Source organism: Leopardus geoffroyi, chromosome D4 (genome assembly GCF_018350155.1).
Source record: "Leopardus geoffroyi isolate Oge1 chromosome D4, O.geoffroyi_Oge1_pat1.0, whole genome shotgun sequence".
NCBI lineage: Eukaryota > Metazoa > Chordata > Mammalia > Carnivora > Felidae > Leopardus > Leopardus geoffroyi.
Window position 1 is genome coordinate 58,069,435 of NC_059342.1, and position 16,911 is coordinate 58,086,345.

Here is a 16,911-nt window from a genome sequence, read left to right on the forward strand (position 1 = left end):
ATACAATTATAAGAGATTATGAAAAATTACATGCCAACAAACTGGGCAATCATAAAGATGGACAAATTCCTAGAAACATGCAAACTACCAAAACTGAAACAGGAAGAAATAGAAAATTTAAACAGACTCATAATTAGCAAAGAAATTGAAACTGTAATCAAAAAACTCCCAACAAACAAAAGTCCAGGGCCAGATGGCTTCCCAGGGGAATTCTACCGTACCTTGAAAGAAGAGTTAATACTAGGGTGCCTGGGTGGCTCAGTAGGTTAAGCATCCGACTCTTGATTTTGGCTCAGGTCATGATCTCACGGTTTGTGGGATTGAGCCCTCTCTCAGGCTCCATGCTATCAGCATGGATTGGGATTCTCTCTTCCCCTCTCTCTGCTCCTCCCCAGCTTGCGCATGCACATTGTCTCAGAAATAAACAAACTTAAAAAAAAAAAAAAAAAAAAGTAGTAGTAATACCTATTCTTCTAAAACTATTCCAAAAATCAGAAATGGAAGGAAAACTTCCAAACTAATTCTACGAGGCCAGCATTACCTTGATTCCAAAACCAGACAATGACCCCAATAAAAAGGAGAATTACAGGCCAGTATCGCTAATGAACATGGATGCAAAAATTCTCAACAAGATACTATCAAATTGAATCCAACACTACATTAAAAGAATTATTTACCACAATCAAATGGGATTTTTTATTCCTGGGCTGCAGAGCTGGTTCAATATGTGCAAATCAATCAACGTGATACACCACATTGATAAAAGAAAGGATAAGAACCATATGATCCTCTCAATAGATGACAAAATACAGCATTCATTCTTGATAAAAAACCCTCAACAAAGTAGGCATTGATGGAACATACCTCAACATCATAAAAGCTACATATGAAAGACCCACAGCTAATTAACCATTCTCAATGGGGAAAAACTGAGAGCCTTTCTCCTTGAGGAACAAGACAAGGATGTCCACTCTCACCATTACTATTTAACATAGTACTGGAAGTCTTAACCTCAGCAGACAACAAAAAGAAACAAAACGCATCAAAATCAGCAAGGAAGAAGTCCACCTTTCACTATCTGCAGACGACATGATACTCTATGTAGAAAACCCAAAAGACTCCAGCAAAAAATTGCTAGAACTAATACATGAACTGAGCAAAGTTGCAGGATATAAAATCAACATACAGAAATTGGTTGTATTTCTATACACCAAAAACAAAGCAGCAGAAAAAGAAATCAAAGAATCGATCCCATTTGCAATTGCACCAAAACCCGTAAGATACCTAGGAATAAACCTAACCAAAGAGGTAAAAGATCTGTACTCTTGAAAACTACAGAACACTTATGAAAGAAACTGAAGAAGACACAAAGAAATGGAAAAGCATTCCTTGCTCATGGATTGGAAGAACAAACATTGTTAAAATGTCTATATTACCCAAAGCAATCTACACATTTAACACAATCTCCATCAAAATACCACCAGCATTTTTCACAGAGCTAGAACAAATAATCCTAAAATTTCTATGGAATCATCCCTAATAGCCAAATCAATCCTGAAAAAAACAAAACTGGAGGCATCACGATTCTGGATTTCAAGCTATATTACAAAGCTGTAGTCACCCAGACAGTATGGTACTGGCATGAAAACAGACACATAGATCGATGGAACAGAATAAAAACCCCAGAAATGGACCCACAACTATAGAGTCAACTAATCTTCAACAAAGCAGAAAAGAATATCCAATGGAAAAAAGACACTAAATTCTACTCCTAAAACCAATACTGTACTGTATGTTAACTAGAATTTAAATAAAATTTTGAAAAATAAAGCCACTCCATTCAACTACTATTTTTCTCCCAGAAAACAGAAAGTTACAGTGTAGTGAAGAGTCTAAAATTCAGATCTGACCATGCTTTTCCCCTAAAAGTTCGCAATGGCTTCATTAGCTGCTGGTCCTGGCCTCCCTCTTGCTACGCTCTACCCCACCTTGCCCTTTATGTACCCACACCACTGTTTCCCAGGCTTGGAAGCATCCCTGGCTCATCCCAACTTGCCCTGCTAATCCTACTTACCCTCTCTCAACCTCCAGACAGCATCCTAACACTCCCTTCCCCATATGAAGAGCACAGGGAGAGAACGCTGGTGTCCTTCTTATACGTCTACATTCCTTGGCCATCATTCTCAGTGCACTTGACGCTACATTAATAATGATATTAAATGATTCCTTTTTCTTAGGCTAGAAACCATCCTTTTATTAACATGTCCAGAAATAGCTTTAACTCAAATAGACTTCTCAGACTTCACAACTGTAGTATGTTAATCCATTTACTTCTTCATTAAAATGTGTATTAAGTGGGGGGACGGGGGGTGCCTGGGTGGCTCAGTTGGTTGAGCACCTGACTTCAGCTCAGGTCATGGTCTTGGGAGTTTGTGGGTTCGAGCCCCATGCCAGGCTCTGTGCTAACAAACAGCTCAGAGCCTGGAGCCTTCTTCAGATTCTGTATCTCTCCCTCTCTCTCTCTCCCTCTCTCTTTCCCCCCACTCCCCAGCTCATGCTCTGCCTCTGTCTCTCAAAAGTAAATACATGTTAAAAAATTTTTTTTTAAATGTGTATTAAGGGGGCACCTGGGTGGCTCAGTCGGTTAAACGTCCAACTTTGGCTCAGGTCACGATCTCATGGTTCACAAGTTCGAGCCCCTGCAGGCTCTGTGCTGAAAGCTCAGACCCTGGAGCCTGCTTCAGATCCTGTGTCTCTCTCTTTGCCCCTTCCCTGCTCACACTCTGTTTCTGTCTCAAAAATAAACAAACATTAAAAAAAGAAAGTTTTAAAAATGTGTATTAAGCACCCACCCTGTGCTAGAGGCCGAGGAAACAAAAATTTAAAAAATCCTCCCTGCTCTCCTGGAGCTCAAGACCCTTGTCCACCCCCAGCATTGGAGAGGAAAGTGTTAATATGGATCAAGACTAAGGGTACCTGGGAGTTTTAGTATGAGGAACCCCATCTTTCCTCCAGGAAGTGAGAAGGGTAGAAGTTCTGGCTTCAGTGTTCAGCTCTTTTTGGAATATGTACTTTGAAATACTTGTCTACAATTTAGCTATTTAACCCCTCAGGAGAAAGAAACCAACCATCATGTAGCTTTTTTGCTTCCCTCTGCAAGGCCATTCCAGAGGCATATGCTTCAATACACCCATGACTTCCACAGGAACAATCAGGCCCATCCAGAGACACAACAAGGTGGCCAAGTTCTGCAGCACAGAAGGAGCTTCCATGGATCAATTCGTGCTGATGGATGATACCCCCGCCAATTCCTACAGCGAGAGACAATAATCACTGAGGTGGCTCTTCCCCTGAAACAGAAAGCTGAAATATGGCAATGCCTCATGTGTTTAGCAAAGCTTTGGAATGTGAGATTCTTTATGATGCCCCTTTTCCTAAATAGCGGAAACTTACTAAGTATTAACACTTCACCTGGAAGCATTTTGGAGGAAAATCTATCTAGCAGATCCCCTGATGCCCTGTGTCGCACCTACGTGGCTCACTGTGATTTCAAGCACAGCTGTGGGGAACAGATCCATGCAGGCTCAGACTCACCGTGTGATGCCAGTGTACCACCTCAAGCTCACAATGCCTGTTCTCACCAAGGCCATCTCCAACACTAATGTTAGAGCCTAACTGTCCACGTGAGCACAGGGCATCCTCAACCAAGCAAGGTAAGAGCCAACAGATTCCAGTGGACAATTCTGGATGATATTCCACAGGCTTCTTGGGAGGTTCTGGTTGATTTCAGCCCCCACTGCCCTCAAGGCAACTTGGATAACGGTTTTCCATCTACTCTGTTCTACTCTTCTCACTCCTTTACTCCTGCTTCTCAGGATCACCTCCAACATAAAATTCTCACACCTAAGTCCTCGTCTTGGGCTCTGCTGTGGGAGAAACCCAAGATAAGACCATCTTTCCCAAATGTATCGCACACCACCTTTCACATACCACTTTCTTCCTTAAACAGAGAATATTAAGATTTTGCCTCTTAATGCCACCATGTCCAAAAATCTATGATTCAATGATTATGAATATCAATGATTCTTGTTACCAAGTTTAGGAGGAGTTATTAAGGAGAAAAGCCTGAGAAGACTATTTTTAGAGCTCTCTTGCCATCAGTTACTTCCTGTGGCACCTACTCAACTCCACCCTTCTAATTTGCAAATTACCTGCTCTGAACTAAGAAATGATATCCAAGCTTGCTAAAACTGTATCTGCAACTAAGAGAAGAAGGGCCTGAGCTTCAAGAGGAGGTAACATAATTCAGAGTTTAAGAGCACACAAGTTTTGAAGTTACATATATTTGGGATAAATGGTGGCTCAACCACTTACTAGGTGAGTCTGTTTTTCATTCCAAAAGTAGGACATCAGCAAAAATGGCAAAGTAGGCGACTCCAAAAGTCCATCCCTCCACTAAAGCAATGAATAAACTTGCAAAAACTCTCAGAACCAATTTTTTTTGGAACTCTGGAAACTAATCACAGGTTTTGTAACAACCAGGGAATGCTTACTCAAGAAAAAAAAAAACAACTGAGTCTTAAGAGCTCCTTCTGGCATTTTCTGGTCCCACCACCCACTCCCCAGTTTGGTGGCCTTGAACCAGCCCACATCCTGCACAGAGACGGCAGTACTGGAAGAAGCAGGACCAACTTCATTCTCGAAAACCTGTGGTTGCTTGTTCTGACCTACTTGGCGGCTAGTGGAGGACCAACTCGAAGAGCTCAGCTCAGCTCACCTTTGTGTCACTGACCTCAGAACTCCCCTAGAGCTGGGGAGGCACTCAGGTGGCCTTTGTCAAAAACATTTAAAGGCAAAATATATTTATTCGTCTCTGCTGCCTAGGGCGACAGCTGACAGATGAGGCAAATAATATACTAACCAAGATGACTGGGAGGCAAAGCTGAGAATGAGAAGCTTTGGGGAGTAAGAGCTTTGAACAGCTCTGACAAGTTCCTAGCAATCTGAGGTCCACACACATGCCCAGGGCAGGGCATATGCCCAGGAAAGACTGAGAAGGCCCTAAGCTCTCATGTGGGGCTCACCTCCTGGCTCTACTCAGGCAGGAAGTGAACACTAAAGCAGACTCACAAGCTGCCTGCTGGTGCTGAAGGCATGCCCCAACACCCATTCTAGCTCCTCAAACAACCTCTTACTCCTCTTACCTGTACCTGTGATAAGTGTCACAAAGTTTTCCAGGCCCTTTCCTTGGCCAAATTTCCTTTCCGCCAGGGCAGCACAATTGCCATCATTGTCCACCCACACAGGGAGATGCAAGGTGTCAGACAGGGGGGTCCTGAGGTCCACAGAGTTCCATTCTTGAATCAGTTTAGTTGAATGCAGCACAATTCCTTCCCGAGGATTTACCCGGCCACCCGTGGAAATACCTGAGCTCCACCACACACACAAGGAAAATAATTCTCATAAGCAACCTTAGAAAGCATGCCAACTTACTGGGTTTCAAACACAAATTAATTCACCCAAGATCTCCTAAGACAAGCATTACCAAAGATTGCAAGGAAATGTCAGGCAATTCTGAGCAAAATCTGTAGCTCCCCACCAATGTACCCATAACAATTACTGGGGTTCTAGGAAGTCCTCACGCTTGGGGCCCACAGATAGGACCTGGAGCCATCTGTACACAGAGCAGTGACATGATGGTCAGTCATGCATCAGAACTTGGAAAACTCTGTATGTCAAAATTAACATTTCTTTTTAAAAAATTTTTTTTTTCAACGTTTATTTATTTTTGGGACAGAGAGAGACAGAGCATGAACGGGGGAGGGGCAGAGAGAGAGGGAGACACAGAATCAGAAACAGGCTCCAGGCTCTGAGCCATCAGCCCGGAGCCTGACGCGGGGCTCGAACTCACGGACCGCGAGATCGTGACCTGGCTGAAGTCGGACGCTTAACCGACTGCGCCACCCAGGTGCCCCAAAATGAACATTTCTTAACAAATCAGGAGACTATAGACGCTGGAGAGGATGTTGAGAAATGGGAACCCTCTTGCACTGTTGGTGGGAATGCAAACTGGTGCAGCCGCTCTGGAAAACAGTGTGGAGGTTCCTCAAAAAATTAAAAATAGACCGACCCTATGACCCAGCAGTAGCACTGCTAGGAATTTACCCAAGGGATACAGGAGTGCTGATGCATAGGGGCACGTGTACCCCAATGTTTATAGCAGCACTTTCAACAATAGCCAAATCATGGAAAGAGCCTAAATGTCCATCAACTGATGAATGGATAAAGAAATTGTGGTTTATATACATAGTGGAATACTACTTGGCAATGAGGAAGAATGAAATATGGCCTTTTGTAGCAACGTGGATGCAAATGGAGAGTGTTATGCTAAGTGAAATAAGTCATACAGAGAAAGACACATACCATACGTTTTCACTCTTATGTAGATCCTGAGAAACTTAACAGAAGACCATGGGGGAGGGGAAGGGGGTAAAAAGTTACAGAGAGGGAAGGAGGCAAACCATAAGAGACTCTTAAAAACTGAGAATAAACAGGGTTGATGGAGGGTAGGAGGGAGGGGAGAGTGGGCGATGGGCATTGAGGAGGGCACCTGTGGGGATAAGCACTGGGTGTTGTATGGAAATCAATTTGCCAATAAATTTCATATTAAAAAAAAAAAACGAACATTTCTTGAGTATGTAATTCACAATCTCACCTACTCCCAAAATTCTGCAGTTCAGTTTTACAGCTTCTGCTGCAGCTTCAACACACATCTGTAGGATTAAATTAATCCTCTCTTCATAGGTTTTAGGATTGAACTGAGTATACTTCTTGACAATTTCACCCTAAAAGAGAAAAAAACAAGCCCTGTCTCATTGATCTAAGCTAAGAAGCAGCCTGTGAATCTTCTGACCTTTTTCACGATACATCAGACTTCACTATATGATAGAGAGTACTGTAGATTTAGAGGACAGCTCAGGAAGGGAGCTGCTCTGATGTGGGCCGGCCGTGGGGTATGTCCAAGTAGTTTCCTGAGAAACCATCCTGGCACATGGCTACTGAAGCAACAACAGCTCACAGCAAATCACGGAGCCCCTCTTACACATAAAGTCAGTGCTGGCTAATCACAATCTTCACGAAAAGGTCGTAGTTTACTCTTTCAGGCTGAAAAAACCTCCTTGCTTAAAAACTGAGGCACCTAAATATATATCCTAGGGAGGTAAGCGCTGATCACCTCCCATAAGTGAAGCCAATAATGGCATGGTTCCAAAATGTTTAAATTACTGTGCTTTGGGGCGCCTGGGTGGCGCAGTCGGTTAAGCGTCCGACTTCAGCCAGGTCACGATCTTGCGGTCCGTGAGTTCGAGCCCCGCGTCGGGCTCTGGGCTGATGGCTCAGAGCCTGGAGCCTGTTTCCGATTCTGTGTCTCCCTCTCTCTCTGCCCCTCCCCTGTTCATGCTCTGTCTCTCTCTGTCCCAAAAATAAATAAACGTCGAAAAAAAAAAAAAAAAAAAAATTACTGTGCTTTGTGATCTGTTTTAAAGCCAGTCAAGGAGAGTCTCTCCCAATTATGGTTTTTAAGTTTTTTCTTTGCTCTTCTCACTTGTGCATCATTTTGAGTAAATTTCAGAATAATGTTGCCAAACTTTAAAAAAAATCCCACTGAAATGTTGACTAGAATTGTATTAAACTTGTAATTCAATTTGGAAAAGTGCTGACATTTTAAAAATACTCAGCATTCCCATCTAGGACACTTTTCAAGCCTTTACATTACTTGTTGAAGTTTTATACTTTTCTTCATATAGATAGATTGCGTAAGTTGTTAGTTTAGATGATTCTTACAATTTTGGTTGTTGTTCTGAATAGGCTCTTTCCCAATCTTTTGTTATTAATGGATTTTATCCATTTACAAGGGTTAAAGCAATCACTAATGATTGTCATTAAAAAGACACCGAAAGTGGGGCGCCTGAGTGGCTCAGTTGATTAAGCATCTGACTTGATTTGAGATCCACACCGTCAGACTCTGCACTGACAGCGAGGAGCCTGCTTGGGATTCACTGTCTCCCTCTTACTCTGCCCCTCCTCCACTTGTGCACACACATGTGCAAAAGTAAATAAATATTTTTTTAAAAGGTAAACCTAAAGTTGTGTTTCTCAACCTTCAACAAATAGTGAACAAATAGTGATGCCCTGGACCCCACCTGCAGAGATTCAAATAGCCTGGGCATCTGTGGTTTTTTTTTAAGCTTCCAGGTAATGCTAATGGGCAGTCAGGCTAACACTCACTCACCAAGAGGAAAACTCAAAAATGTGCCTAAAATTTCATGTAAGTAGAAAGTTACTGATCTTTTTAAATTTTATTTATGTATCTTGAGAGAGACAGCACAAGCAGGGGAGGGGCAGAGAAGGAGAGATTGTGCTGTTTGTTCCTTGCTTTATCCCTTTGTGACTCCCCCAGAATTATGTGAAATAATGTTGCAGAAAACATTTCTTTTCTTCTTGATTTTCTCTAGAATTTCACCACTACAAAGGGTACTGACCACTGATACAGAATAGATCATCTTCAGGTTAAGAAAATCTTCTATTAATATATTTTTTTGAATGTTTATTTTTGAGAGACAGAGAGAGAAAAGAATGCGTGAATGCAAGCGGGGGAGAGACAGAGAGAGAGGGGGACAGAGGATCTGAAGTGGGCTCCACACTGACAACAGACAGCCCAGTGGGGGGCTCAAACTCACAAATGTGAGATCATGACCTGAGCCGGAGTTGGACACTTATCCAACTAAGCCACCCAGGTGCCCATTCTATTAATACTTTTTAAAGAGTATTTACAAAGGAGACCACCACTTCTTTTGAGAAAATTAGGTTTTGTTTTGCTCTATTTGATCTAAACAACTTTTATTTATTTATTTTAACGTTTATTTGTTTTTGAGACAGAGAGAGAGCATGAACGGGGGAGGGTCAGAGAGGAAGACACAGAATCTGAAACAGGCTCCAGGCTCTGAGCTGTCAGCACAGAGCCCGACGCGGGGCTCGAACTCACGGACCGCGAGATCATGACCTGAGTCGAAGTCAGATGCTCAACCGACTGAGCCACCCAGGTGCCCCTAAACAACTTTATTTTTTAAGACCTTACTATTTTTCATGGACTCCTAAAACTTTATATATCCACAAGATTTCAGAACCTTCTCTGGTAGGCTTTTTTTTTTTTTTTTTTTTGTTTAATCTTTACTCATTTTTGAGAGACAGAGCACAAGCAGGGGAGGGACAGATAGAGAGGGAGACACAGAATCTGAAGCAGGCTCCAGGCTCTGAGTTGTCAGCATAGAACCCAACGCAGAGCTAGAATTCACCAGCCTTCAGATCACGACCTGAGGCGAAGTCAGATGCTCAACGAACTGAGCCACCCAGGTGCCCCTCTGGTAGGTTTATTCTTAAGTCATCAGAGATCTTTTAACATGAACAATTTAGTGTTTTTATGATGCTCTCTCAGTCTCTGTCAACACTGCTGATTTTTTGGTTAAGGGACTGAAGTATGCTGTACTCAACTAAAAATCATGTTCTAGAGGAGATGCAATTCCCTTCCCCATTTGCCGATGTCTTCCTCTGGATAATGACCGTAATCAACATGCTACATGCTGTTACCAAATACAGAATTCCAGGTCTCCTGGGTGGCAAGAGCCCTCTCTGGTGCCTAAGGGGTCTCCCATGGTTAATTCAAGTCTCACTAACTTGGATTCCCGGAAAATTTTATTTCTCTGAAATGTCAATAATTTGTAAAATATTGCGAGACAAACATTGTAATGGATCTAAAAGTCAATCCTGTGGGCAAATGATTATAAACTCTAATGTATGTTTCTAGTCCTACCTTCCAACCATACTTTAAAAAAAAGATCAATTATTTATATGAGGTATGAAGTTAAGACTTAGGAATTATTTTACCTTCATGCTGACTATTGCAACTCGGAGGTTTGTCCCACCGAGATCAACAGCCAAGGCACTTAGAGTTTCAAGAATATGGTCAATATCTTGAGAGATATTCTCCTTCACAGGAGGAAAGCAGAATTTCTTTTGCAGTGGCTCTTGAAGATCAATAGATTTGAGAAACTTCAAAATCCTTGGAACAGCATTTCCATCCCCATATATCTTTGAACTGCAGTATCAAAAAAGTCAAATTAAATGCTTCTCTCATACATGTGAAATGGTATGGAGGACATGGTACTAACAGAAACCAAGACTTCAGGTAATAAAGTTGTGCTTTTTCATTTTAAAATAACATCTGATATCTTCAGTGTATTATCAACGGAATGTCTAACTCCACTGTTGGTTGAAATACAACTATTCCAGACTGGGATACCATTAACAAATGTCTCTATCATCAAAGACAAATTACCTTTGTTAAGCCAATTTCAGAATATAACATAATTTGGGACAATGAGTCTATTTATTTATTGCTTTTTAAACCTTTACATTCGTGAGGAAAAAAAAGTTATTTTCAGAATTCAAACATTTCAAACATCCAAATAAAGGAAAATCTCATTAATTTCAAACAGAAAGGTGAGCAGTCTAAATTAAAATGCTGAACTAGACTATTTTTAAAGAAAATCAGTTATTTTCTAATATTTATAAAACGTCAAAGTAGGTTAAGGAAGTATTTCCTGGCAGAAGTGCTATATTAATTAACTGAGACAAATAAAAAACAGCTATCCTCCATTTGAACCCCTGGTAGAGTAATAGGGGTTCTATTGCTAAGCCCTGTCTCCCTGACAGCTAGGGACCCCCAGGGATATATAACAAAAGCTCTGTTAAAATGACTGAAGAATGATCACAGCTTAAAAATGGTGCCCACAGCTCCCCCTTTTAAATCACTTCTTTAGCAAGGGTATATACTCACCAAGGGTACTGTTTGCCAAACTGAAGATGCAGTGCCTGTAGTATTTTGTCTTGGGTATCAGCATCCCGGACATGAAGGACATTCTCCCCTAGATGAACCCAGTGACACATTACAATGATTTGGAAGTGGAAATATCCAAAGAATAAATTAGCAATGTGTTGTGCTCATTATTAACCCTGAAACCCAGAGGACTTCAAATGAGTCTATCAGAGAAACATCGACTTTTCTCCTTTATACCTTTAAAGCACTTTCAACAAGATTTCCATGTACCAAATACTTAAGGACACTAGGGTCCTTTATTCCCAAAAAGAGTAAATCAAGTTTTTGTTGATTTACTGAAATAAATGATGTACATTAATCTAGTACCCACTTACCCCCCACCCCTCATCTAATCGTTCAGTGCGTCCATTCTTTCAATCCACCCTGCTTTCCATCTACTTGGCCAGGTATTCATCAGCAGTCAGGCCAGGTCGTTCCATTAGTCTATCAGCCAGTCAGCTGTTCAGTCACTTTTTCTCCATATATTTTCTGACCAGTGCAATGGAGTAAATACAGTGAAAATGGCCATATTTTTCAACAGACCTAGCTAAGAAGAGAAGAGCTGGAAAGAGGCATGGGGTTGAGGAAGGGGTTGGTTTTCAGATGTGAGAGGCGAAGGCATGTTTAAATGATGAGGAGGCTAAAGAATCATGGTACAGAAAGGATACCCCTGAGGTCCCTGAGAAGGCAGGAAGGGTACGGATCTAGAACACGGGTAGAAGGCTGAGCAATGGGCAGGAAAGAGATGCCAACCCTTCCAATGTAAAGAGGTATGAAGGACAGGATGGATGGACATGTGTTTATAGAAGTGTGGTGACAAATGACAAAGTACAAGACTGCCTTTGACTAAAGACCCGATGCCAGATCCAGCGTTCAATTCTTCTTTCACATTGTCCTTGAACTCTGAGCAGCGTTCAACACCATCTCCTGGAAACACTTTCTTTTCTGGGCTTTAATGCTATCACACTCCTGGGTTTCCTCTGGACTCACTGGCAACTCCTCTTCAGTCTTCCCACTGGCCCCCTCCTCCTCACCAGAACTCTAAATGCTGACTAGTTCCGGCAGTTGGTTGTGGATTCCATTCTCTTCCCTATTTACGTGTTACCCTGGTTAATCTCCTATAATCCCTTCATTTTATTTAAAAAAAATTTTTTTTTTTTAACATTTATTTATTTTTGAGATAGAGAGAGTCAGAGCATGAACGGGGGAGGGTCAGAGAGAGGGAGACACAGAATCTGAAACAGGCTCCAGGCTCTGAGCTGTCAGCACAGAGCCCGACGCGGGGCTCGAACTCACGGACCGCGAGATCATGACCTGAGCTGAAGTCGGCCGCTTAACCGACTGCGCCACCCAGGCGCCCCAATCTCTTCATTTTAAATGACATCTCTGGCAGGGTGCACCATTATCTCCATATCCTTTGTCTGTACTAGCATCAGAATTTTTAGCCAGGCATCTGATAATCCAGCTCAAGACTATATTCCTCACCTTCCCCTACTGCTAGCTGTGACCCTGTGACTATGTTCTGACAGGATACATGAAGAAATATTTGAAATTTACAGGTTGTGCTTTTAAAAGAAGGACATCTTCCCTCCTCTTCCTTTCCCAATGACTAAAATGTGGACTTGATAGCAAGATTAGCATCCCTCAAGCAGACAGATGGAGGCTAAATTTCTGATAACCATGGAGTTATACCAATGAGAAACAAAGAAAATCCCACTTAGGCACTATTATCTTGGTTCTCTCTGTTACAGCAGATGAACTAATATCCTAACTAAACAACATCCACATGCCAATCACTCTAAAACTTCTATCTCCAACTCTGACTCTCCCTGGAACTATCTAGCTGCTTGTCTGCCATGTCCACTTTGATATCTAATAGGCATCTCGAACTTAACACAGCTATTAGAGAACTCCTAATTGCACCCCTCCCAAATGTGTTCCTCCCACGGTGTCCCTTATGTCAGCAAAGAGTGCCCCCACTGCTCAATCCAAAAATCTGCAAGTTTCTTCCTTTCACTGCTCACATCCAAGCAGCAGCAAGTCCTCTAACAATCCCCAAATCTAACTTTTGTCCATTTCTGTTATTATCATGTACTCTAAGCCACTATCAACTCTCATATCAACTGAAATAAGCTCTCAAGTAGTCTCCCTGCTTCCACTGCTGTCCCACCACATTCCACTCTCACAGAGCAGCAGAGTGGTTTTTCCAAAATGCAAGTCACATCGTGTCATCCTCCCATAAATGGCTTTCCATGATACTTGGGAAAAACCCCAGATTTTTTACCCTGGCTTACAAAGGTCTACCTCCTTCTCTGACATCATCTTGTATCGCTCTTCCTCCTGCCCAGTACCCTCCTGCTACACTGGCCTTTTGCTGCTCAAATACATCAAGCTTGTTCCTGTCTTAGGGTCTTCTCACTGGCTGTTCCCTCTGCTTCTCTCTGATCCTCACACAGCAGATTCACTGTTACTCAGATCTCAGCTGAAGTGTCATCTCCTCAACGAGGCCTTCCCTGATGCAGTCTAATGTAGCCCGGCACATCACCTGCAGGTTACACCCTGCACACTACACATAAATTCTGACAGTCTTCTTTTTTTTCTTTTTCGTCTATCATCTGTCTCCCCTCCCACTAAAATGAAATTCCACGAGAGCTCAGCCCTTGTTAGTCTGATTTACTGACAAATCCCAGTGCCTACACATACTAGGTGTTTATTAAATATTTTCTTAATGAATGGAGTCAAAAGAATTTCCATTCAGTGGTTTGTATTTTCTCTGTGAAGTGGGGAGCAAGGTAATATGTTAAGAATGAAAGGGGATATCAAACTCAATACCCAAAAAACAAATAATCCAGTGAAGAAATGGGCAAAAGACATGAATAGACACTTCTCCAAAGAAGACAACCAGATGGCCAACCGACACATGAAAAAATGCTCCACATCACTCATCATCAGTGAAATAGAAATCAAAGCCACACTGAGATACCTCATCACACCTGTCAGAAGGGCTAACATTAACAACTCAGGCAACAACAGATGTTGGCAAGGATGTGGAGAAAGAGGATCTTTTTTGCATTGTTAGTGGGAATGCAAACTGGTGCAGCCACTCTGGAAAACAGTATGGAGGTTCCTCAGAAAATTAAAAACAGAAATACCCTGGGGCGCCTGGGTGGCGCAGTCGGTTAAGCGTCCGGCTTCAGCCAGGTCACGATCTCGCGGTCCGTGAGTTCGAGCCCCGCGTCGGGCTCTGGGCTGATGGCTCAGAGCCTGGAGCCTGTTTCCGATTCTGTGTCTCCCTCTCTCTCTGCCCCTCCCCCGTTCATGCTCTGTCTCTCTCTGTCCCAAAAATAAATAAACGTTGGAAAAAAAAAAAAAAAAAAAAAAACAGAAATACCCAACGACCCAACAATTGCACTACTAGGTATTTATCCAAGGGATACAGGTGTGCTGTTTCAAGGGGACACACGCACCCCAACGTTTATACCAGCACTATCAACAATAGCCAAAGTATGGAAAGAGCCCAAATGTCCATCGATGGATGAATGGATAAAGATGATGTGGTGTATATACACAATGGAGTATTACTCAGCAATCAAAAAGAATGAAATCTTGCCATTTGCAACTACATGGATGGAACTAGAAGGTATTATGCTAAGCGAAATTAGTCAGAGAAAGACAAATACCATATGACCCATATGAGGACTTTAAGACACAGAACAGATGAACACAAGGGAAGCAAAAATAATATAAAAACAGGGAGAGGGACAATATATAAGAGACTCTTAAATATAGAGAACAGAGAGTTACTGGAGGGGTTGTGGGAGGGGGGGGATGGGCTAAATGGGTAAGGGGCATAAAGGAATCTGCCCCTGAAATCATTGTTGCACTATATGCCAACTTGGATGTAAATTAAAAACAAATAATAATAACGTAAGGGAAAGAAGACCTAAAGACAACAGAAAATTAGGGTAGCAATTACGAATAGAGAAAAAGCAGAGCTGAAACTAACCTCCTTGATTCTAGTCTTGTTCTTTTTTCACAAAGTCCATACATTTTTCCATTAGCTACAGAAATTTATTTCCATGTATAGTATTAGAATTTAGACTACTATTAAAAACAAGATCTAACTCAATTAGCAAATTAATAATAAAATTTCTTTATCCTTCAGTTATTAAGGGAGCATCTTAGAGTTTTCATGCTCTAAACTACTCACTAAAAGTACTCTACTGTACCCAAAAATGAGACTAGCATTCATATACTTATAATACATTCAACCATTCTAACCTACCCACAGCCATCAAAGACCATAATCAGCTAAGAAACTCTTAGCTCTGATATTACAAAGACAATAAAAATAAACGTAGAGCCCTAAAAAAATTTGGTAATCACTTTGTGCTATTTATAGATTTTAGGCTACAACTGGTCATTAACCTCATTCACTCACTGATTCATAAAAATATATGCCAGCACTGCCTTGTAATAATTCATATACAGAATTTTAAAGATGTTACAGATATATGAGGGGGAGCCAATACTTAATGCCTCTTCTCTCACCTTCTCCTAGCTACTGCCTACCATGGGAGGCCAAGTTACTAATCTGATTGGTTAGACAGCAGGGCAATGACCACACTGTGCTTGCCAGAGCCACTGCTTTCATATATATCTCTCGATAGCTGAGACATGGACAAAGGTAAATACCTGTTTCTCTTCCAATCTGACGTGTTCCAAGATTAATCACAGGTGTTCCAAAAGCTCCAACCTCTCGTACTCCACAGCTGCTGTTCCCAATCATACAACCAGCATGGGCAACCAGCTGTATAAACTGGTCAAATGGGACATGTTTAACTGCACGGAAGTTGGGATGATGCTCAATGCCCTTCTTCCGCATCACTCGAACCATCTCTTTGCTCCCTGTGAAAATGAAAATCAAAGGTTAAATGGTTTATGAGATTAAAAAAACCATTTTCACTGGCAAGTATAGCCCCATTTAAAGAAATTGTTCTATGCAGATGCACAATGGTTATTAGGGAGATAATAATTTTAATTACTGATCTTTCCAGGAATGATGAATATTTAAAATGTCTGGTCAGCTCTCTGCTTCAACTCATCTAGGAACATTAAACAGCATTCATCAAAGTAAACACCTCTTACTAATGCCCCAATAAAAAGCCTTTACATTAAACAACAACTAAGAAGCAAGACCGGCCAACAGTCTCTCTCTCTTAAGCTGGGAGTTCCTAAATTGAAAGGTCTCGGGCTCCACACACCAAGCTGATTAGAGAGCCTCTGCCTTAGCTATGCTCATATTTACCCTAACAACTGCTCAACTGGATAGCATCCCTGATTACATGGACTAAACTCCAACAAAATGCATGTAGAACCTGATATTGTGGCTGGTATTTTATATTAAATGCAGGATTATTTAAAATGGTACAGGTGTATGAAGGGGGAGGCAATAATTAATGCCTCTCTGCTTGCCTCTTTACTCACCCTTTCCTAACCAGCATCTAACAAGGGAGATAAGGTTGCTAATCTTATTACTTAGACAAGACCGTGAGCACCAAACTGTGTTAGCACACCATATTTAATGGTGGGCGGAGCCACTGACGTAACAGAAGTTGGGCACACATGTGCTTTCTCTCTTTTTAACTTTCTCTATGTGGCAAGGTAGGTGACAGACTTAGGGTCTAACTCCCTACCGCAGGCCTGGCCACCCCTCTCTATATCCAGTTCTGCCAGAGCACGTCAGTCATCAACTATAATTATTGTAGTATTTAGTACGCCAGAAGGTAGTACTATTCTGAGATTCAGATTTAGGCTCACTGAAGGCTTTCTCTGGCCTTAAGCCTAAACCACAGACACTACTTCTATTCTCCTCCATTGGGGAATTGGGCACTAAGCCTCATAATGATAAATGGATGCCGTAATTCTTACTTCCCTAAAGTTCCTTGTGTTAATTTTATCAAAAGCCCCGCGAGGAG

General features: G+C 41.8%; 1 protein-coding gene across 6 annotated transcripts in view; it reads right to left on the reverse strand.

Annotated features, from left to right (window-relative positions):
* The window catches only part of GNE (glucosamine (UDP-N-acetyl)-2-epimerase/N-acetylmannosamine kinase), a 40,777-nt gene that overhangs the window by 9,255 nt on the left and 14,611 nt on the right, over positions 1–16,911 (reverse strand). For 5 of the 6 annotated variants that reach the window (XM_045469501.1, XM_045469500.1, XM_045469496.1 and 2 more), the window contains 6 exons: positions 15,629–15,841; positions 10,895–10,982; positions 9,943–10,153; positions 6,716–6,845; positions 5,205–5,426; positions 3,129–3,311 (listed from right to left, as the gene is read on the reverse strand). In XM_045469501.1, coding sequence (XP_045325457.1) covers positions 3,129–3,311; positions 5,205–5,426; positions 6,716–6,845; positions 9,943–10,153; positions 10,895–10,982; positions 15,629–15,841 — 1,047 coding nt within the window. The remainder of the gene's footprint in view (positions 1–3,128; positions 3,312–5,204; positions 5,427–6,715; positions 6,846–9,942; positions 10,154–10,894; positions 10,983–15,628; positions 15,842–16,911) is intronic. The other variant, XM_045469499.1, reaches the window with a different exon arrangement.